Here is an 18,123-nt window from a genome sequence, read left to right as displayed (position 1 = left end):
TGCCTCACGAATATTTACCAAAGCTACATTGATTCATGATGCTGATTTTCCCAACTCCTAGCGAGTTGCAATATCCCATGGGCCATATGAAGCTCTCTTGGGCTTGTCTCAACGGCTATTGGATTCCCTGGTCATCTTAGAGGTTTGGGCTTTGTTGCTTCACAAGATGGGCTTTCTTAGTCCATTGGCAGAGAGGCACCCCAGCGGCCCATCATACCTTCCCGAATTTGTTTGGACCTACAGCTAGGGATCTACATGGTAACATTTTTTTTTTGTTCTTTTGATCCCAAAATAGAAAAAAAGAATAGAATTTCGTTTAGTGATATCGGTTAATTTTTTTTATTTCTCGGAATAAAAAAGTGGTAAGGGAATAAATTTGGAATATAAACAAGAAGTAGAAAAAACTAGTTTATTATTTATGAGATTTCTACAAATAAGCAATTTTTTTCTTTTCTTTTTCTTTCTTTTTCTTCTTTACTACGCATCACCCACCGCTGTTCGCCACCTCGCATGCCACCAGTTGTCACCCCTCGCCGCACATTGCACGCGGCCACTTGCCGTTCGTCGTTGCTTGCTGTCGGCCATCTACTGTCGCCACCCGACGATTGGCTAAAAGGGGAAGAAGAAGAAGAGAGGAAAAGAAACAGAAAAAAGAAGAAGAAAAATCTAAAAAAAAATTAAAAAATAAAAAAATTTACGTTACAAAAAACTTGTGGATCATACCAAACACATTCTTGTTCTTTTTTTTTATTTTATTTTAAAGGTAGGAATTTTGTGTATTTACTAAACCCGTTGTTTTATTGAGAAACTATTCTAGGGAATACATATAGAAAAGAATTATTTCTAAAAAAAATTTAAAAATTGTTTCATGAAACATAAATGTTATTAAACACATCATAAACAAGTCTACTTGCTTTTGTGATGCTATTGATGTAAAAAAACGGAAAGTGATTTTGTTCAATGGTCTATAAATACTAGTTACTATGAATGATAAAATTCGACCCCAAGATCCAAATGGGTGATTAAATGCTTGATTTAGGTGTGGCGGATCCCGCATTTGAATGGTGGATCCTACATTCGAATAGCTTTTCGCTACCTTGTAGACGAAATCATACTAATGCGGATAGATGGGTGGTTTTTATAGGTATTGATGCAGATTAGTCAAGTCAAAAGTTTGGATATCACGTATTATTAAAAATAAATAACGCGAGTTACTAATTTAAGTATTGAGTTTTGAGATCTTAGATTTGAGTATAGTGACGTGGGTTATTCAAGCCCATGGCGGCCCTTGGGTGTTCGGCCGGTCCGTGACATTATGGGGATTGAAGTGAATTTCGAAAGATCATTTTAGAAAAATTATCGAAAATGAAAAAAAAGAGAGTACCTTTCAAAGCTAGTTTATCGTGAAATGAGCGTGCTGAAAAGACATTTAAAGTGAAATTCACTCGATTCAACGATCCATGTGCATGAGGCTCACATGAGTCAAACATACGTGAGAATCTTTGTAACGAAAAAAAGACGAGTCTCAAGGTTTGAGAAATATTAAGGGATAATGATGTAAATAATTTTTGAACTTTAACTTAATATGTAATGTGATCCCTTAACTTTTAATTTGTTTAATGCGGTTCTCGACCTTTTGGTTTATATTCAATATAACCTTTAAATTATATGAAAATGTTCAATGATTATAGATTAAATTGAACATACACAAAAAATTAAGAGACAGCATTGAACAAATTCCAAAGTTTAAAGATGATATTACACATTAGCTAAAGTTTAAGGTTTACAGAATAAATTAAAAGTTTAGGGATCCGTTACATATTAAATCAAAATCCATAGAACATCCGTGTTATTTTCTCAAATATTTATTGGAAATTGAGGGGTAAATTAAAATCAAGAAGAAAAAAGAAGCCAAAAAAGAAGAAGAAGATAATCCTTTAAGAAGTCTTTCGAGGTAAACACGCTCCTTGACGACCAGACAGCCAGCGAGTTCTCGCTTCCGACGTCGACGGTCGACGCAGTTTACACAGTCCGCCGCGGCGAAGGCGATGGAGGCGCTGAACATGAAGGTGCTGACCCTATCGTCGCAGCCCCTCAGGCACCTCCTCCGCCTCGCCGCTTCCTCCCGCCCCCCATTCGCCCCAACCTCTTCTTCCTCCGCTGCTCCTCCTCCTCCTCCTCCTCCTCCTCCCCCTCTCCCGCCGCCGCCCCCCGCCGCCGCCGCCGCCTCCGGCCGAGGCCGCCGGGCCGCGTCCTCCTCCTCTTCCACCTCCGACAGGGAAGCCGTCCGCGCCATTCGCTTGAAAAAGGTCCGTCCTTTTCTCCGGCTCGCGTTCGGGATGGCCGGCTCATCGGCTCGGCGGGTCTGCGTTTGGAATTGGGGTCGGTATGGATTTGGAAGGAGATCTGTGAATTCATATTGTGGCAGGGGATGAGGGAGTGTGTCTAGGATTTTACTGAGGATTGGTGCCGGTTTCGTAACCGAAGTTTTGTTTTTGTTTGGAGGTCGATTTTGTTGCTTCTCGTAGTTTTCTCTTTCTAGAACGCCATTAGAAATAATGAGGACGCCATTAGATTCTGGTTTCCGTTACCAGTTTGATGAGGAATGCGGCGAACGAGAAGTTGGAATCTTTCAGTGCCTTGAGTAGTTCATTCTCTTTCGACAATTGTTAAGTACTTATTGACCCGAAAAAAAATGCAATTTAAAGCTGGGGAGACTTCACACCTCCTACATTGATGGTGTGTCTGTTCTATAGGTGGAAGAATTGAGGGAGAAAGGTCTCGAGCCCTACGCCTATAAGTGGGATAGGACTCATTCAGCTAGTCAGCTCCAAGAGATATATAAGCATTTAGCCAATGGCGAAGAGTCGAGCAGCGAGAAAGATCAAGTGTCCATAGCTGGGAGAATAACTGCGCGCCGAGCGTTTGGGAAGCTCGCCTTTTTGACCCTCCGAGATGATTCTGGAACAATTCAGGTTTGCTCTTGTTCTTTGGCAACCTTGTCTACTATTTCTTTAGCTACCCGTGCATTGAGTTTGTTTCCTATAGGGATGGAATTGGGGCAGGTATAATCCGGTACTTATTCCTTTACAGTCTTTAGTTGGGGATATATGTCTATTAGAGAGAGTAGCATCACTTGTTGCGGGTATCAGGTGGGAAGCTGACAACTTAAATAATGTGGGTTTGGGATCTTATTTCCAAATGCAACAGGTTAGGAGGGTTTATGAAATGACGAAAAGCTAGCGGGATGGATTTTAGTTGAGGAATGTTTAGCCGTTCATTCTGGAAGCTCGTGATCATCCTCATTAAGAACTTTTATGCCTTAATTGAATTGATCATGCTAAATCCTTTGTATGTAGTTATAGTTTACTTTGACCCAGAAAGTCAAACCATCTGAAGTGTTAGAAGATGCATGATGCAATCTTTGTTTTCATTTTCTTGACTTGTTACACTGAACTTTCTACGTACAATAGATGGCTAGCTGCACTTGCTTCCATCTGCTGGCTAGAGATAAATGGAACTATAGAGGTGCACTGAAATTTTATGTTGCACTTATCTGGGATGAAATGAACTGCTGTGTAGTTTAGATCACCCTTTAATAATTTAACATTCTCTTATGCTATATGTCTTTCTTTCTTTTCTTTTTCTACTGAAACTTATAAGATCAATCTTCTTTTCTTTGCATGGTTTGCAATCACTTGTCTCATACTTAGATGGCCCCAAACTTTGTTTGAATATGCTGGTTAGTATTTGTATCACCTTTAATAGTGCAAAAGTAAGGCAGCTACTTCTACTACCATTGCTTGACTTTTTCGATACAATGGCTAGAAACTGATCGAAAGTACCAACCATTTGTTTTAGCTTTACTGCGAGAAGGAGAGGCTGTTAAATGATCAGTTTGAGCGATTAAAGACCCTTGTAGATATTGGTGACATAGTGGGTGCAAATGGAACTATAAAGCGGACAGAGAAAGGTATACGATGATTCCTCTTGTTTACATTTAGTTGATATACATCAGTCACTATAGATGGAATGAGCTGCTAAGATTTCCCCTTTTCTTTCTTTGTTATTGTGGGTTAGGTAAATCTGCAATTCTAGTTGTCCTCTGATGTCTTGTTATGAGGTCTAGCTTCTGAATGTTTTTATCAATGATTTATACTTCAGGGGAGCTTTCCGTGTGTGTCAACACTTTTGCAATTCTTACCAAATCCTTACTTCCGCTTCCTGATAAATATCACGGATTAACAGATGTGGATAAGCGCTATCGCCAACGGTAAAATGCTTTCCTGCTTATTTGTACTGTTTTTATTACAGGATAGAATACTTACCTCCGCCTTCATTGTAGTATGCTGCTATTAGCAGCTTCAGCTAATAAGAGCTCAAATAATCTAACAAAATCTTTTAGTTCCACTTGCTGTCTTATCGTGAGTGCCACATCCCAACTACATCTTTGGTCCAGGGAAACTACATCAGAACAATTGGTTTCTTTTCCCCACCCAATTGAAACAGAAATGCAAAGGACTCTTTAAAGATTCATTCCAACACCACTAAGCATTCTAGAATGAAACGGCATCATCATTGCTTGTTATAGATTTTACATGACAATAGGAGAATCCCAGCCTTGTCTATCCATGTCCATACAATATCTTTGTAAATTCAGTTAGCTTGGCCATCCATCTACTCTAAGGTCTTGATTCACCAATTTTGGTACTAGTTGCCTCTTTAAACAAAGAAGTCTCAGAGGAAGTATCATAGAGCTGCCATCTTCCGCCTATTACTTTATTACTTTGTCAGACTTATGAGACATCCTATTAAGTACCCAATGCGTTGTATGGTGAGAAAACAACATCAATTTTTGAGCTTAGAACTTTTGTGAATATGTAGGAAATTGTCATTACTAAGGATGGCTGTAGGAAGAATGATAAGCAAAAGCAGGCTTTGCCATAGTGAGAAGGACTTGCTTGATTATAGGTGGCATGGTGGATGTTCTGTTTACTTGACCTGTCTCTGCTTTATGTATCTCTATTCAGGTATGTGGATATGATTGCAAACCCGGAAGTGGCTGACATTTTCGTAAAAGAGCGAAGGTACAATTTCATGCCTTTTCACGGCTAAAGAGATATTCAAATCTTATTGCACAATATTGCTTTTCAACTTCTCTGCTCACGATGTTAATCTCTGCTCATGGAATGATAACTATGTTGAGGTATAATAATTAGGTGGCCAAAAAAATTATACTAATCAGGGGGTTGAAATGGGAAATGATTAACTATTTTCATGCTTTGCTACATTTCTTCCAATTTTTAAGGTACCAGTCAATTTTTTTTTTTCTCCTTTTGAGTTTGTGTTCTAATGAAACCGCACAAGGCTTGTGGTTTTTACAATATATCCATTTTTTTTTTATAAATTTGCTGTAGTTTTTTTGCTTTCTTGTTTTTGTTTTTGTGATGGTTATGATTGAAATAAGAGTTAAATTGGAACCCTTTTCTGAAACCTAAGGTGTGGCTATGTGAAAGTGCAGAGATTAATCATATTAAATATGTTAAAGTATATACATTGAAGAAGTTGAAGCAAATGTAATATTTTCATTTCAAAGAGGCTGAAGCTCATTGCATCTATCATCAGCCTTCTAAACCTCTACATAATATTAGGAGTCCTTTATATCTATTTTCCACAGCAAGGGAAGTAAGCCAAAAGTCTCCTTTTTGATGTGGTTGTCTTGCCTGCTTGTGTAGATTGTTTCAGAAATCCGCAAGGCAGTTGAATCTGCGGGTTTTGTTGAAGTTGAGACGCCGGTCTTACAGGTTTGTTTGTTTCTTTGTGACATGTAACTCTATCAGATTTTAGTATTTGTGGCTTTAATAGTAGGTTGTGTTCTTCTTTTTGTTGGTTTTGTGTGTACATGTCATTTGCTTTGTTCTGGGTAGACAAAGCAAAAGAGAAATGGGCCTCGCACCAGGGGTTGGGGGGGCAGGAGATTGTAGTAGTAGGTGGTTAGCCAGATTACTTGGTACTTGTGAACCTGTTTCTAATAATTTAGTTTCTCAAAATCTACAAGCTGAGGAATAACTGCATAAAGAATTTCCATCAGGTTCATCTATAATATGCTATATCTTTAATGAATGAGCCAAAATGCTGAAAATTTTGGTCTAAAAGCCTTCAATTAGATTAGTTCTTCATTTTTGGCACATCTGACTTTTATCTTGAATCTTAGTTAATCATTCAATAACTTTAATGGCTTTTCGTTTGAAATGAATAAATTTACAACATTACCGGCCAATTGTAGGTATAATTTGAGTTTCAAAAGTTTTTTGTCTGTATGTTAAGGTCCTTTTCTTGTGGTGAATACCTCTTGATTGTAACGTGCAGGAAATTTCCTGGTATTATGCCAAAGACAAAATCTTTGAAGAAAGATCAAAATAGTGGTGGCAGTTCTTCTTTTTGTTATATTTGGTTCGTTTATTTTGACCACTTTATTTAATACTTTGGTATAGCAGCATGGGTAGGATCTAACATATTAAAAATAGGATATCCAGATGCTGTGAGATTTATTGCACATAGCATTAATATTTAGATGGTGTTCCATTTTTTACTGCAAATTGGTTCACAAAGCAGTAGCTCGAGAATCTTCTTGTACTGCCTAGTTAACTCATCTTTAAACTGGAGCTAAATTAGGGATTTGGTCTCAAATGAGAGAGCATGGAATATGTGTCTCCATGTGTTAGTTAACCAGCCTTCATTTGTATTGGCATGCATATTTGTTCTCTCTTGTTTTTTTTTTTTTTTTTTTTTTGGGGGGGTGTTGTCAGATTACGCATCTTTATTTTCACAATATGGTTTTTAATCGATTTTGTGGACTAGGGAGCAGCTGGTGGAGCGGAGGCCAGGCCATTTGTTACATACCACAATTCTCTTGGAAGGGATCTCTACTTGAGAATTGCGACTGAGCTCCATTTAAAAAGAATGCTGGTAAGTTACGTGTGCAAGTTGGTTTTCCTCGCTTTTCATTATGGGTCTGGAAAGCTATTCTCTAACACTAACAGTTAACTTCAGTAGGTGAAGAAAGAATGCTTGAGTATCAATTTTACCTCTGTTATTGTATTGGCCATGGTTGGTTTCTGCTGTATAATGGAATGACTTGCCTGATTTTGCCTATTTTATACATCTATTTGTTTTTTTTTTTTTCAAATTTCAATGTGAACTTGGCCATATGATTCAGCCTATTGGTCTCTAATGAGGCAACTGATCTTTTTTTCAAAAATCAACATAGATTTTTATCTCCTTAGATCTTTCCTTCACTATCCCTTTCTCAATTTCATTTTCTTTTTTGCTACTGGATATGTTACATTTATCGGTGTTTTTTCCTTTCTTTGCACAAACTTTTTTTCATTTGAAGGTAGTATTGTGTAGTGCTCGTTGTTATGTACCTTTGGTGATAATGAAAGTGAATTTCTTCATGCAGGTTGGTGGATTTGAAAAGGTATATGAAATTGGTCGAATTTTTAGAAATGAAGGCATTTCAACTCGCCATAATCCAGAATTTACCACCATAGAGGTACTTTCTGTAATGCCACTTTTTCTTCATGAAGTCATCAATTTGGATGGTTACCACTGTCAATTTGCACTTGTTATGTATATTGAATTTTATATTAATACTTGTTTTAGCTTGATTCAGATGTATGAAGCATACTCTGACTATCAAAGCATGATGAACATGGCAGAGGAGATCATAACTTGTTGTGCTTTGGCAGTTCAAAATAAGCTTAAAATCGACTACCAGGTAGATCTGTTAACTCCTCTCATATTTACCAGATTCTTTTGCGTCCAATCTCAGATGCTTGTCAAGCTCTTTCCTATCTCTGATCTGACAGTGCATGAGTTCTCCATGCAGGGGACGGAGATAAATCTTGAACGGCCTTGGAGGAGAGAAACCATGCACAATCTTGTCAAAGAAGCCACAAGGATTGATTTCAGTGATTTTGGAGATGATCTTGAAATGGCTAAAAGAGTTACTCTGACTACCTTAGGGGATGGCCTTGATAATAAAGATAAATTAGCCATTGGATCATGCCCATCCATTGGCCACCTTGTTAATGAGGTCATCCACAAAGCTTTTTTCAGTAATTATGCTCAGCATATGTCCCTATCCATACCTGCTTGTGATCTAATTGACCATTTCCAACTTTGGAGTGTTGGCATCCAAAGCCACGGACTGTAAAAGTTTAGTTGAGCACTTGTTTAGGCTTCTGGGAAATATATTAGTTGGATCTTTTCATCTTTTATTTTCGTGAACAACTTATAGCTCTTCTATGATTCCATGTTTTGCAGGTTTTTGAGGTAGTTGTTGAACCAAAGCTTCTGCAACCCACATTTGTCTTGGACTATCCTATTGAGATATCTCCCCTGGCCAAACCTCATCGAAAGTAATAAATATTAAATCATGAAGCAATTCCAATTTATGCTAACTTTTTTCTTGAAGTATTTGTCTGTTAAATAATTTCTACCAATGGCATGTCTATTTAACTAGAAAACAACCAAGTATTACGTAGGAGGATTCTGAATTCTCCATCAAGTTTAGCTTTTGTTGATATCACTGGTCTGTGCTGAGCAATTCCCTGAAAATGTCACATGGACAGATGCCAAGTTTTATCCATTCCTTTATTGGGATTCTATTAGTTACCTCTCATTTTATAATTCCCCATGTCCAGGCATGCAGGCTTGACTGAGAGATTTGAGCTTTTCATTTGTGGTCGCGAACTTGCCAATGCATTTTCAGAATTAACAGATCCAATGGATCAGGTAAATTTTTTTGACTGAATTAGACTAAATGTTTTGCATAAAATGTTTGTTTATATGTATGGGAATGTTAGAAACAAAGTAATGTGCCCAGGAATTAATTACTGCAGTCTACTAGTTGCTTCAGTCATTTGGTCATACTCTGCTGCTAAAACAAGTCTTCCTCATGGTACACTCATGACTGGAGCATGGCATTTTGTAATTGCACCTAAGCTTTGTTTGGGCAGATTGGTAGAGGAGCAAGTGAGAGGTGGGAGGTGAAAATGGGTCAAAAATTGAAATTCTCCAGAGGAAACCTTATAAATTTTCTCCCACATTCTCTCCCATCCGACCGTGCGACAATTTGGCCCAAGTAGACCAAGATTAACAGGGAGCGTTTTACAAGCAATGCTTGCCAATGCTTTTGCTTTAATTAAGGGAGTGACTTCTTCTTCTTCTTGTTCTTCTTCCTTTTCTTTTCTTTTCCCCTTTTTTTTTTTTTATTTATAAAATCTAGAGAGGACGCTTGGAAGAACAAGTGAGACAGCATAATGATAAGAGAGCCGCATCTCTCTTAAAAGGCGCTGCTACTGAAGAGAAAAAAGAGGAGGATGACGAATCTTATGAAGTGACTCTTGATGACGACTTTCTAACAGCTTTAGAATATGGGATGCCTCCGGCTTCAGGAATGGTTAGTGTTTGCTAGACCCATGTGCTTGAGTTATGCATAGTGTTATATGCCCAGAGATACTGCTGATTAGAAGTAATACTGTGAAATCAGCAACTGTGATGGGCTATTAAATATCGTGCTCACCAACTATTACATGTGCTATACCACGTCTTAGAGCAACTCTGCACATGGATGAGAACATCAGTTTCCTTTGTTCTGCTTCAGGGCCTCGGGATCGACAGGCTTGTGATGCTCTTGACAGACTCCGCTAGCATAAGAGATGTGATAGCTTTTCCAGTCCTGAAGATTCAGCAATGAGGCAAACAGTGAGAGTGTCTGTAGATTATATCTCCTACACATTTCACAGGGAATGAAGGGCTCTTCAACTCATTCCCACAGTCTTGAAAATTACTAGTTTTGTGGATTACCGATTTAATGTGTCTTGCCCTCAATGTCATTCAGTGAGCAGTTGCCGTGCGTGGAAAATTTTGGTAGTTTTTGGAGATGCTTATATTCTGGAGTACCCATTTAGTACTCAGAATCATTGCATTTATGATACTATATATTTTAGAATAATGCATTCATAGAGCCCGGAATTCGGCTGATTTAGGCATGTATTGGCCCTCTCGATTTTTATGTATTTCATCTTGAAGGCTGTGCAATCTGTGAATCTCATCCTTACTGAATTCGAGTAATGTATTCTATTGACTTGAGAGATGTTGGCATGTCTTGTTGTTCAGCTGACTTACAATTTTAGTCAATGCTAAACTCTATTGGGTTTTCGCAAAGATCCATTCCTTCGGCCTGTATGGAAACTTTTTCCACAGATGTTGCGGTTTACTATGAAAAATTATCTACTACTTTTTCATCGTTCTAAACTTAGTTCTTTTCATTTTCGAATTTGGGAGGGAAGAAAATCATAAATAGAAATATTAGATCGTGGGCTGAATCTACTCTTCCGTGAGCTTGTGCTCGGGAAAATTGTCGACGGCCTTGTGAGCCATTGGAAGATGCAAGCATATTTTTGTCAGCTGTCCGTGAATTGTCAGCCGTTCGATCTAAACTTTGTCGATGTCGATCACCGGATTTCTGCACGGCGAATTTGCCTTGCTCTAGCTATCATCTGAACTGGAGTCGAATGTTTCTCGCCACCTTATCATCATTTGGCGAACGGATTGTTCTTCCGTTTCTTGCTTTTCTTCCTAATCTTTGCCTTACGAGATGACGACATTGATGCGCTGCACCACCGCCAATTTCGCAAGCGGCACCCCCTACTGCACGTGCGCGCGCATGCGTTCATGTGGGTCATTCCTTTTTATTCGCACTCGAGAGCTTGTCGGGCGAGAGAGAGAGAGAGAGAGAGAGAGAGAGAGAGAGGGACCGTTAAGATACGACGATGCTCGTGTAGTGTTGTCATAGTTGACTCATGATGGATCGTGCTCTTCGTGTGCATGGGACGCTGCAGATCGACATGTTGTCATGACAGAGCAAGAAGAGTGCAAAACAAAGGACGAAAGATTGACATTTGGTACAATTTGAGTACGGTAGCTCCCGAACCAAAGAGATGGATGTGGAAGATCTTGGTATTAGTCGACCTCTTATCTAATCTAATATATATTTCCTAGAATATATGTATACTAGATAACAAAAAGTAAAGATTAGCCAACTGAAGATGTTGTATACATTTCAAGGATCCACTAGTCTCATGAACTATAGAAAGTGACACTATAAATAGTTCATAAACCTTAGTTCAATGTGTAATAACATTCCTAAATTTTAAGCTGCAACATAGTCTATGAACTTCGGCCTAATGTACAAGGTTTTCCATAAATTGTTAATTTGTTCAATGCGATCTTTAAATAGAGAAATTACCAAAAAAAGTCATAAACCTATTATATTGTGTTTATTTAGTCATAAATTTTTCAATTGTGCTAATTAAGTCTTAAATATTTTGTCAATTGAAATCATTCGATCAATTTTGACTAGAAATTGCTGATGTAGATAACTATTGTCTTATGTGGCATGGTCGGCACTAACATTAATATTTTTAGTAATTTTTTGAATTTTTTTGAACTTTTATCTTTTCTTTTATTTATGTTTTTTTTTTTAATTGAGAACCGGCTAGGGTCACTAGATTAGGATGAGGGTCGCAACGCCCTCACCCATATGAGCAAGGGGCCATGCACCCTCGCTTTGGGTGGTGAGGGCATTGCGGTTCTCGCTTGAGCTCTCATCGGCCACAACGAGGGCGTTGTGGCCCTCACTAGATGTGGGTGAGGGCCGCCATGCCCTCGTTAGCCACAATGAGGGCCCATGAGCCCTCACCTAGTGGGCCCTTGCCGACAATCAGTTGAAAAAAAGAAAAGAAAAGAACCAAAAAAATAAATTAAAAAAGAATTACGTAATTATTATTAAAAGGGAAAAAGTCACAAAAACCCAAAACTTGCTTAGAGCGACAAATTTATCCCAATTGTTTATTGTAATACAAAAAACCTCAAATTTTGCCAACCGTGACACATTTATCTTAAACTCTATGGCCAATGGCATTTTTCTTATTTTTTTTTTTTTCCTTTTTTCTTCTTCTCTCTTCCCTCCACCGGCCATGGTAGAGGGAAGTTGGACTCGGGTGAGGGCTGCTCTTGCTGGTGTTGAGTGAGGGTCACCTCGTCGAGGACAGCCCTCTCCAAATCTGGCGAGGGTGGCCCTCGCTTGGGCTGATCTTGAGAGGAATGCCCTCGCTTGACATCGGTGAGGCCCGCCCTTGCCATGTTCTCCTCAGATGGCCCTTGCCGACATCAGGCGAGGGCTGCCCTCAATCGCCTAGGGGAAGGAGACTCTTGCCGTTGGTGAGGGCAGCCCTTGCCTAAGTCCGACTTCCCTCCACTTGGCGGAGGGGAGAGAAGAAAAGAAAAAAAAAAAGAAAAAAAAAAAAAAAAAAAGAAACACAATTAAAAAGTAAAAGACGAAAATGCTCTTTAGTTTGGAGTAAATGTAACTCGTGGATGCGAGTTTAGGTTTTTTTGTGTCACAAAAAAAAAGTTTGGGGTAAATATGTCATAGTTGACAAAGTATGAGATTTTTTGTGTTACAAAAAAAGTTTAGGGTAAATTTGTCACTTTAGGCAAGATTTGTGATTTTTGGTAGCTTTTTCCCTTATTAAAAATATCTACATTAGAGCTAGTCATCCCATGTAAGATGACTGGTGTTCATTTTAGCGATTTCAATTAAAACTGACTAGATAGACTCAATTAGCAATATATGAAAAGATTTAGGGCTTAATTAACATAGTTGGAATGCATATGATTGAATTAACTTAATTATAATAGGTTTAGAAATTGTTTGGTAGTTGTCATTCCCTGAACTATTGGAAAACATTCAACATAGTCCTTCCAATTGTGTCATTTTCACATATTCTAAGGACTAAATTAAACATTTACCAAATAGTTGAAGACCGCATTGACAATTAGAATTTTAGGGATGACATTACATATTGTATGAAAGTTTACGAGCCATCTATGTTATTTTTCCCTATAAAAAATGGGAACCAAACTTGAGTTGGCGGTTTAAACTTAGAATTGTTTTTACTTGGTGATATGAGTAAAGGAACCTAAGTCATTTTGTCTATTTCGGACGCGTGTAATTTTCATTATTTAATCACTGAGCCCATCTCAAAGGACTTCACTTATTCAAGTCCAATTTCAAAAAGTTGTGTGAGTGTATAATAGTTATTCAATTTACCGTACGTAGTGAGTTTATAATAATGCATTACATCCATATTTTACGGAAAATTCAATACTTAACATTCGCCTTTTTCATTTCATGAGTGCTCTCAGGACATTTAACGAATTCTTCTTGTTGAAATTTTTGGATATTTCACGTTATGCTTAGTCGTACGATTAGAATGAAGGAACAAGATGGAGTGTAAGACAATGAAGATTTCATTATATTTGTTTGGCCATAAAGAAATTGCGAGACTGTGATGAAACAAGATATTCAATGAATTTCATATAGGAGATAGGATATGCTTCCGTTTTTCTACAATTATTGTATTACATTTGTTATATGATTGAATTTTGAAATAATAAACACAATAAACAAAATTATCATGAATCATGATTAATAATGTAAAAGCATTATAATCAATAGTATTAATTTATGTATGATTACCAACCAATATCCTTCGTATACTTTTAATTCATATTTAATTCTTTATTAATGTTTTGTTCCAAGTAAAAGGGCGGGGAGGCTCGACTAGTGTTAGGGTCTCATTCTAGGTCTCATCATAAGTATCTCTCACCCACTACGAGATGATCTAGGGTATTATTTTATAATGTATGTGATAACCGAATCATAAAAATTTGCTTAATATATTAATTATTATACTAATCACTAATTCAATTGCATTTTAAAATAGGCGAGAAGAATGATTATTCCTTCCAGTGATGGGATACCCATTCCATCTCATAACACAACCTCTTCATCTCAACATTGGAAAGAGAATTGGGAGGCTATGGTGGTGACCCTCTCCTGGTCAAAAGAACGTTTCAAGTGCCATAACTTTAGTCAAAGGGACACTTAAGTGCCATAACTTACGAAATGTACACTTAAGTGCCACATTCGAAAAAAAAACGGATCACTTGAGTGCCACTTCGGCTAAAACGCCGACGTGGCATTTTTTCAGCGCGCTCAAAGCGCGCCAAAACGAAATAATGTTTTGCACGTGCCGACGTGGCCAAATAATGCAAAAACGGCATCATTTTGAGCTGACGTGGTAAAAATAAAAATAAAAATTAATTAAATTAAATTTAAAATTAAATTTAGTTAAAATATTAAAAAAATTTTAATATTTTAAAATTAAAAAAAAAAGGAACGGGGGTGGAGACGGCCGAGGGATTAGCCCTCAATCGCCGTCGCGTGGCCCCTCCACCGCCAGGGAAGGGCCGGCAACGAGGGGGAGGGTCGGCCGGGGTCGCCGGGCCTTAGCCGGGGTGGGCGACCCGGCCGACCGACGGCGAGGGCTCGCGAGCCCTCGCCCCCAGATCTAGCGGTGAGGGCTCGCGGCCCTCGCCTAGATCCCAGCGGCGAAGGCTCGCGGCCCTTGCCTAGATCGAGTGGCGAGGCGGTGGCGGCGGGCCGAGGACCGATCCTCAACCGCCTCCCCCGTTCCCCCCTTTTTAATAAGTATTTTAAATTATTATTTTTTAATATTTTAACTAAATTTAATTTTAAATTAATTAATTAATTATTTTTTTACCACGTTAGCCCAAAATGACGCAGTTTTTGCATTATTTGGCCACGTCAGCGTACAAAACGGCATCGTTTTGGGTGCGCTTCGTCGGAAAAATGCCACGTCGGCATTTTGGCCGGATTGGCACTCAAGTGATCAATTTTACTCCGATTTTGGTACTTAAGTGTACATTTCGTAAGTTATGACATGTCCCTTTGGCCAAACTTATGACACTTGAGGGGTCCACACGTCCTCTCTCCTATCTTCCCTCTCTCCATCTCACGCTTTTTCTTCATGACGTGGAAGATCTTTTCTTTTTAGATGAAGAAGGTATCATTCCTTGAGATAGACTTAATAACTTCCGTGTGGCCTGTCTCTCTCAAATCTTAGATTCTTTAATTCAACTTGGACACATAATAAATGCATCCATCTCAATATATCGAGAACGTGCGACCGTATGACGTGCATGGAGGGCATGATGTCACCGTGGCCGATCCCCATATATTGAGCTAATGGTTGGATAGCTCGCTAATTTCGAATTTTAGGGATCGGAGTGCCATTAAGTAGTGTATTGCATAGAGAGGGTCAAATGTCAATGGAGATATATATTATATGGTTCTGAATCTTATGAAGTCACTTAATATGATATCAAAATCAATAACAACCAATGTCAAAGTCTAATCAATAGTTTGATCCAAACTCATTTTGACATACTAATGAAAGCCCATTAAAATCAGAGTGGTTTGTATAATATCAAAGCTGATTCGACAACACTGGATATTAACAACAATACCTAGAAAGCACTGCTTTCAATTGAATTCGAGGATACAATTTCGGAACCTAATCGACGACGTTGGATAGTGGAAATAACACTTAGTAGATACTACTTTTAGATGAATATGAGGACATAATGTTGGAATCTAATCGATGACACTGGACGATGGAAATAACACCTAGTAAACACTACTCCTAAATGAATATAAGGACATAATGTTGAAATCTAATCGACAATGTTGAACAGTAGAAATAACACCTAGTAAACACTACTCTTAGATGGATATGAGGACATAATATCAAAGTCTAATCGACGACGTTAGACGATAAGACATCATCGGAATCTAATCAATAGCACTACTTAGGATATAGATACTCACCGGAATTAAATCTATGACAAGAATTAGAAACTATAGCTAAGCTAAACTATGCTAAGATAACTAAAAGGTAAGATAAAGGGATTTGTGTGTTGTTCGAGGGGCTCTCTATTGGATTGCCTGTGATATTTATAGACCAATTTGGTACTTGTCAATGGTTGGTTGTTGTTGCTTTCCCCTTAAAAGTCATTCCATGTTCTTTGCTAAATCACTTTATCCATATTTTATTGCCTTCTAACTCGTTCAGTGATGTTCGCACGACTTATTCAGCAAGTACTAACTGTTCCTTTGATTTTGGTGCCTTTTTAAGCATCAATTGTTCTTGCCCAAATTTTGCCATCGTTTCCATCCCAATTCTATGTTTTCAAGAGCATCTCTTGGTTTGGACATGTGGTAAAACTGCTTAAGTCTATTGAAATCTAGCTCAAGGGCTCTTGAAATCCTTAGCCATCCTTCATTTTCATGATTAACATGCGCTGCGTTGATGTAAATCATAGCTCGCTCGTGACGACGAGAATGATTTCAAATGCTTTCATCTCTTGTAACCAGCATGTGATAGCGGAGGTATTTTTGGGTGTCAACAAGTTGTTATATTTCAAATTGAATATCTCATCTTATCGCCCCTCGTCTTTTTTTTTTTTTGTTAAATCATAAAGGATTAGTGTCTCTCACATAGAGATTGTTGTCTAGCAGCACATGGAAGGTTCTGTCACGCTCGCATTCCCTCTTTACCATTAGCGCACGCCCATTCGGTTTGGCGAAAAGAGAGCGCTTTCCAAAAGATTCAAAGCCATGATGAAACGCTAGCAGTAGCACCAGCTACTGTTGCTTGATAATGGCGAGCGCTATGTCTCGATGTCTCATCACGACCCTCCATTCGATGGATTCCTCTCCATCACGATGAACGGCTGCGATGAGACTGGGTTTGGCGATGACGCGGTTTGACAATATTCTAATCCAACTCTGGGTGGCGTCCATGGCACGGAAGATCGGCCTTGTGCAAGACCCAAATTAGCGGATAACGTAAACAGGCAATGCCTTCCAAAGTTAGGCCGTGATCAAGGACAAGAGGCGATCAATTTGAGTATTATATCAATGCAACTTAACAGGAGAAATAGCGTGTCGAGCTTTACGAAAGAATAAGATTCGACGGTTTTGATTTTATTTGGTTAAATTTGTATTGGTTTGGACCTCTGAATTTTTACCTGATTATGCAGATAAGTTGTCTTAACTTGCCCGATTTATCTAATCATGTCATTCTTTGAATCGTGATTAGGAACGCTCTTGACTGTTGATGTGGGATTGTTAACGGGGTGTAAAATGGGTGTGTGCACCGTGTGGTGCTCATATAGGTCCAATGTGCATATAATCTAGCGGCCCTCCTCGAGCAGGGTTGGAGTTACGCTTCGCCGGCGAGGGTGGTTGGAGGTCAAGCTATAGCAGTGGCCGCCTTTCGCCTCCTCTCCCCTCTTAGTTCCTTTTTTTTTTCTTTGTCTAGTGTTTGCTAATGGGGTGTTTATTTGACACCATATCATAACAAAAGTCCTATGTGTCGTTGATGGTGATCGATAAAAGGACCTAGTTGCTAAAGCTCGAGAAAGTTAGCACACCTAATTGTACCATGACAAAAATGCCTGAAGACAAAATTACACAAACCACGATAATCAAAGGACTAAGGTTATATATAACCTATACTCACCGGTCTTTCTCATAGTTGTTGGTGGTTCGGATATATTGGGGACACAAAGCTTTCTTTTGGCCTCTATGTAGAATTGGTAGATAATCCATCTTTTATTTTTTTATTCAAAAGTAGGTAATCTATCAAATACCAACAATCTTACAAATCAATAAGACAGCTTCCGTCTACCATAAGTCTCATCCCCACATTGGGAAAAAATAACCATTGATTGGCAACTTCTACATATAACGACTCACCTGTGATGGCACACATTTCAAACTTTTTTTGTATCGAATCTCGAAATTCACGAGAGTTACAGATAAAGACGACATGACAGACATGACATGACGACCTAAGCAATCGGCGAGCAAAATTACGTCACCCGACGCATGGAAAGTCTCCAAGAAAGAGGAGCAAAAGAAACGTGGGCAAGTAAAAAATCGCCGGGCATCCCTTTCATGAGGACCCGCATCACATTCATGGCTCTTCTTTTCTCTTTTTGATTCGATGAATCGGTTCCAAAATCCGTTTTTAATGATGCCATTAATATTCCTCACTTTGTGTGCCGGGGCGAGGCCGGTATTAGAGCCGCCTGACGCCTCGCCGGGGCATTTTCTGCAGA

At 38.7% G+C, this 18,123-nt stretch overlaps 1 protein-coding gene across 1 annotated transcript; it reads left to right on the top strand.

Moving 5' to 3' along the window:
• Positions 1-1,975: 1,975 nt before the first annotated feature.
• Positions 1,976-10,184, top strand: LOC104422280 (lysine--tRNA ligase, chloroplastic/mitochondrial). The gene is given in 15 exon segments (XM_010034553.3): positions 1,976-2,309; positions 2,757-2,975; positions 3,862-3,973; positions 4,165-4,273; positions 5,031-5,065; positions 5,068-5,087; positions 5,736-5,804; positions 6,862-6,969; positions 7,463-7,555; positions 7,676-7,780; positions 7,892-8,098; positions 8,329-8,423; positions 8,709-8,799; positions 9,293-9,466; positions 9,671-10,184. Coding segments are annotated over 15 exon segments (1,791 nt in total). The 5' UTR covers positions 1,976-2,048; the 3' UTR covers positions 9,764-10,184.
• The last annotated feature ends 7,939 nt before the right edge of the window (positions 10,185-18,123 follow it).

This window comes from Eucalyptus grandis, chromosome 10 (assembly GCF_016545825.1).
Source record: "Eucalyptus grandis isolate ANBG69807.140 chromosome 10, ASM1654582v1, whole genome shotgun sequence".
NCBI classification, from domain to species: Eukaryota; Viridiplantae; Streptophyta; class Magnoliopsida; order Myrtales; family Myrtaceae; genus Eucalyptus; species Eucalyptus grandis.
Note: the sequence above shows the minus strand (reverse complement) of the source record. Positions and strands in the feature narration are given on the sequence as shown.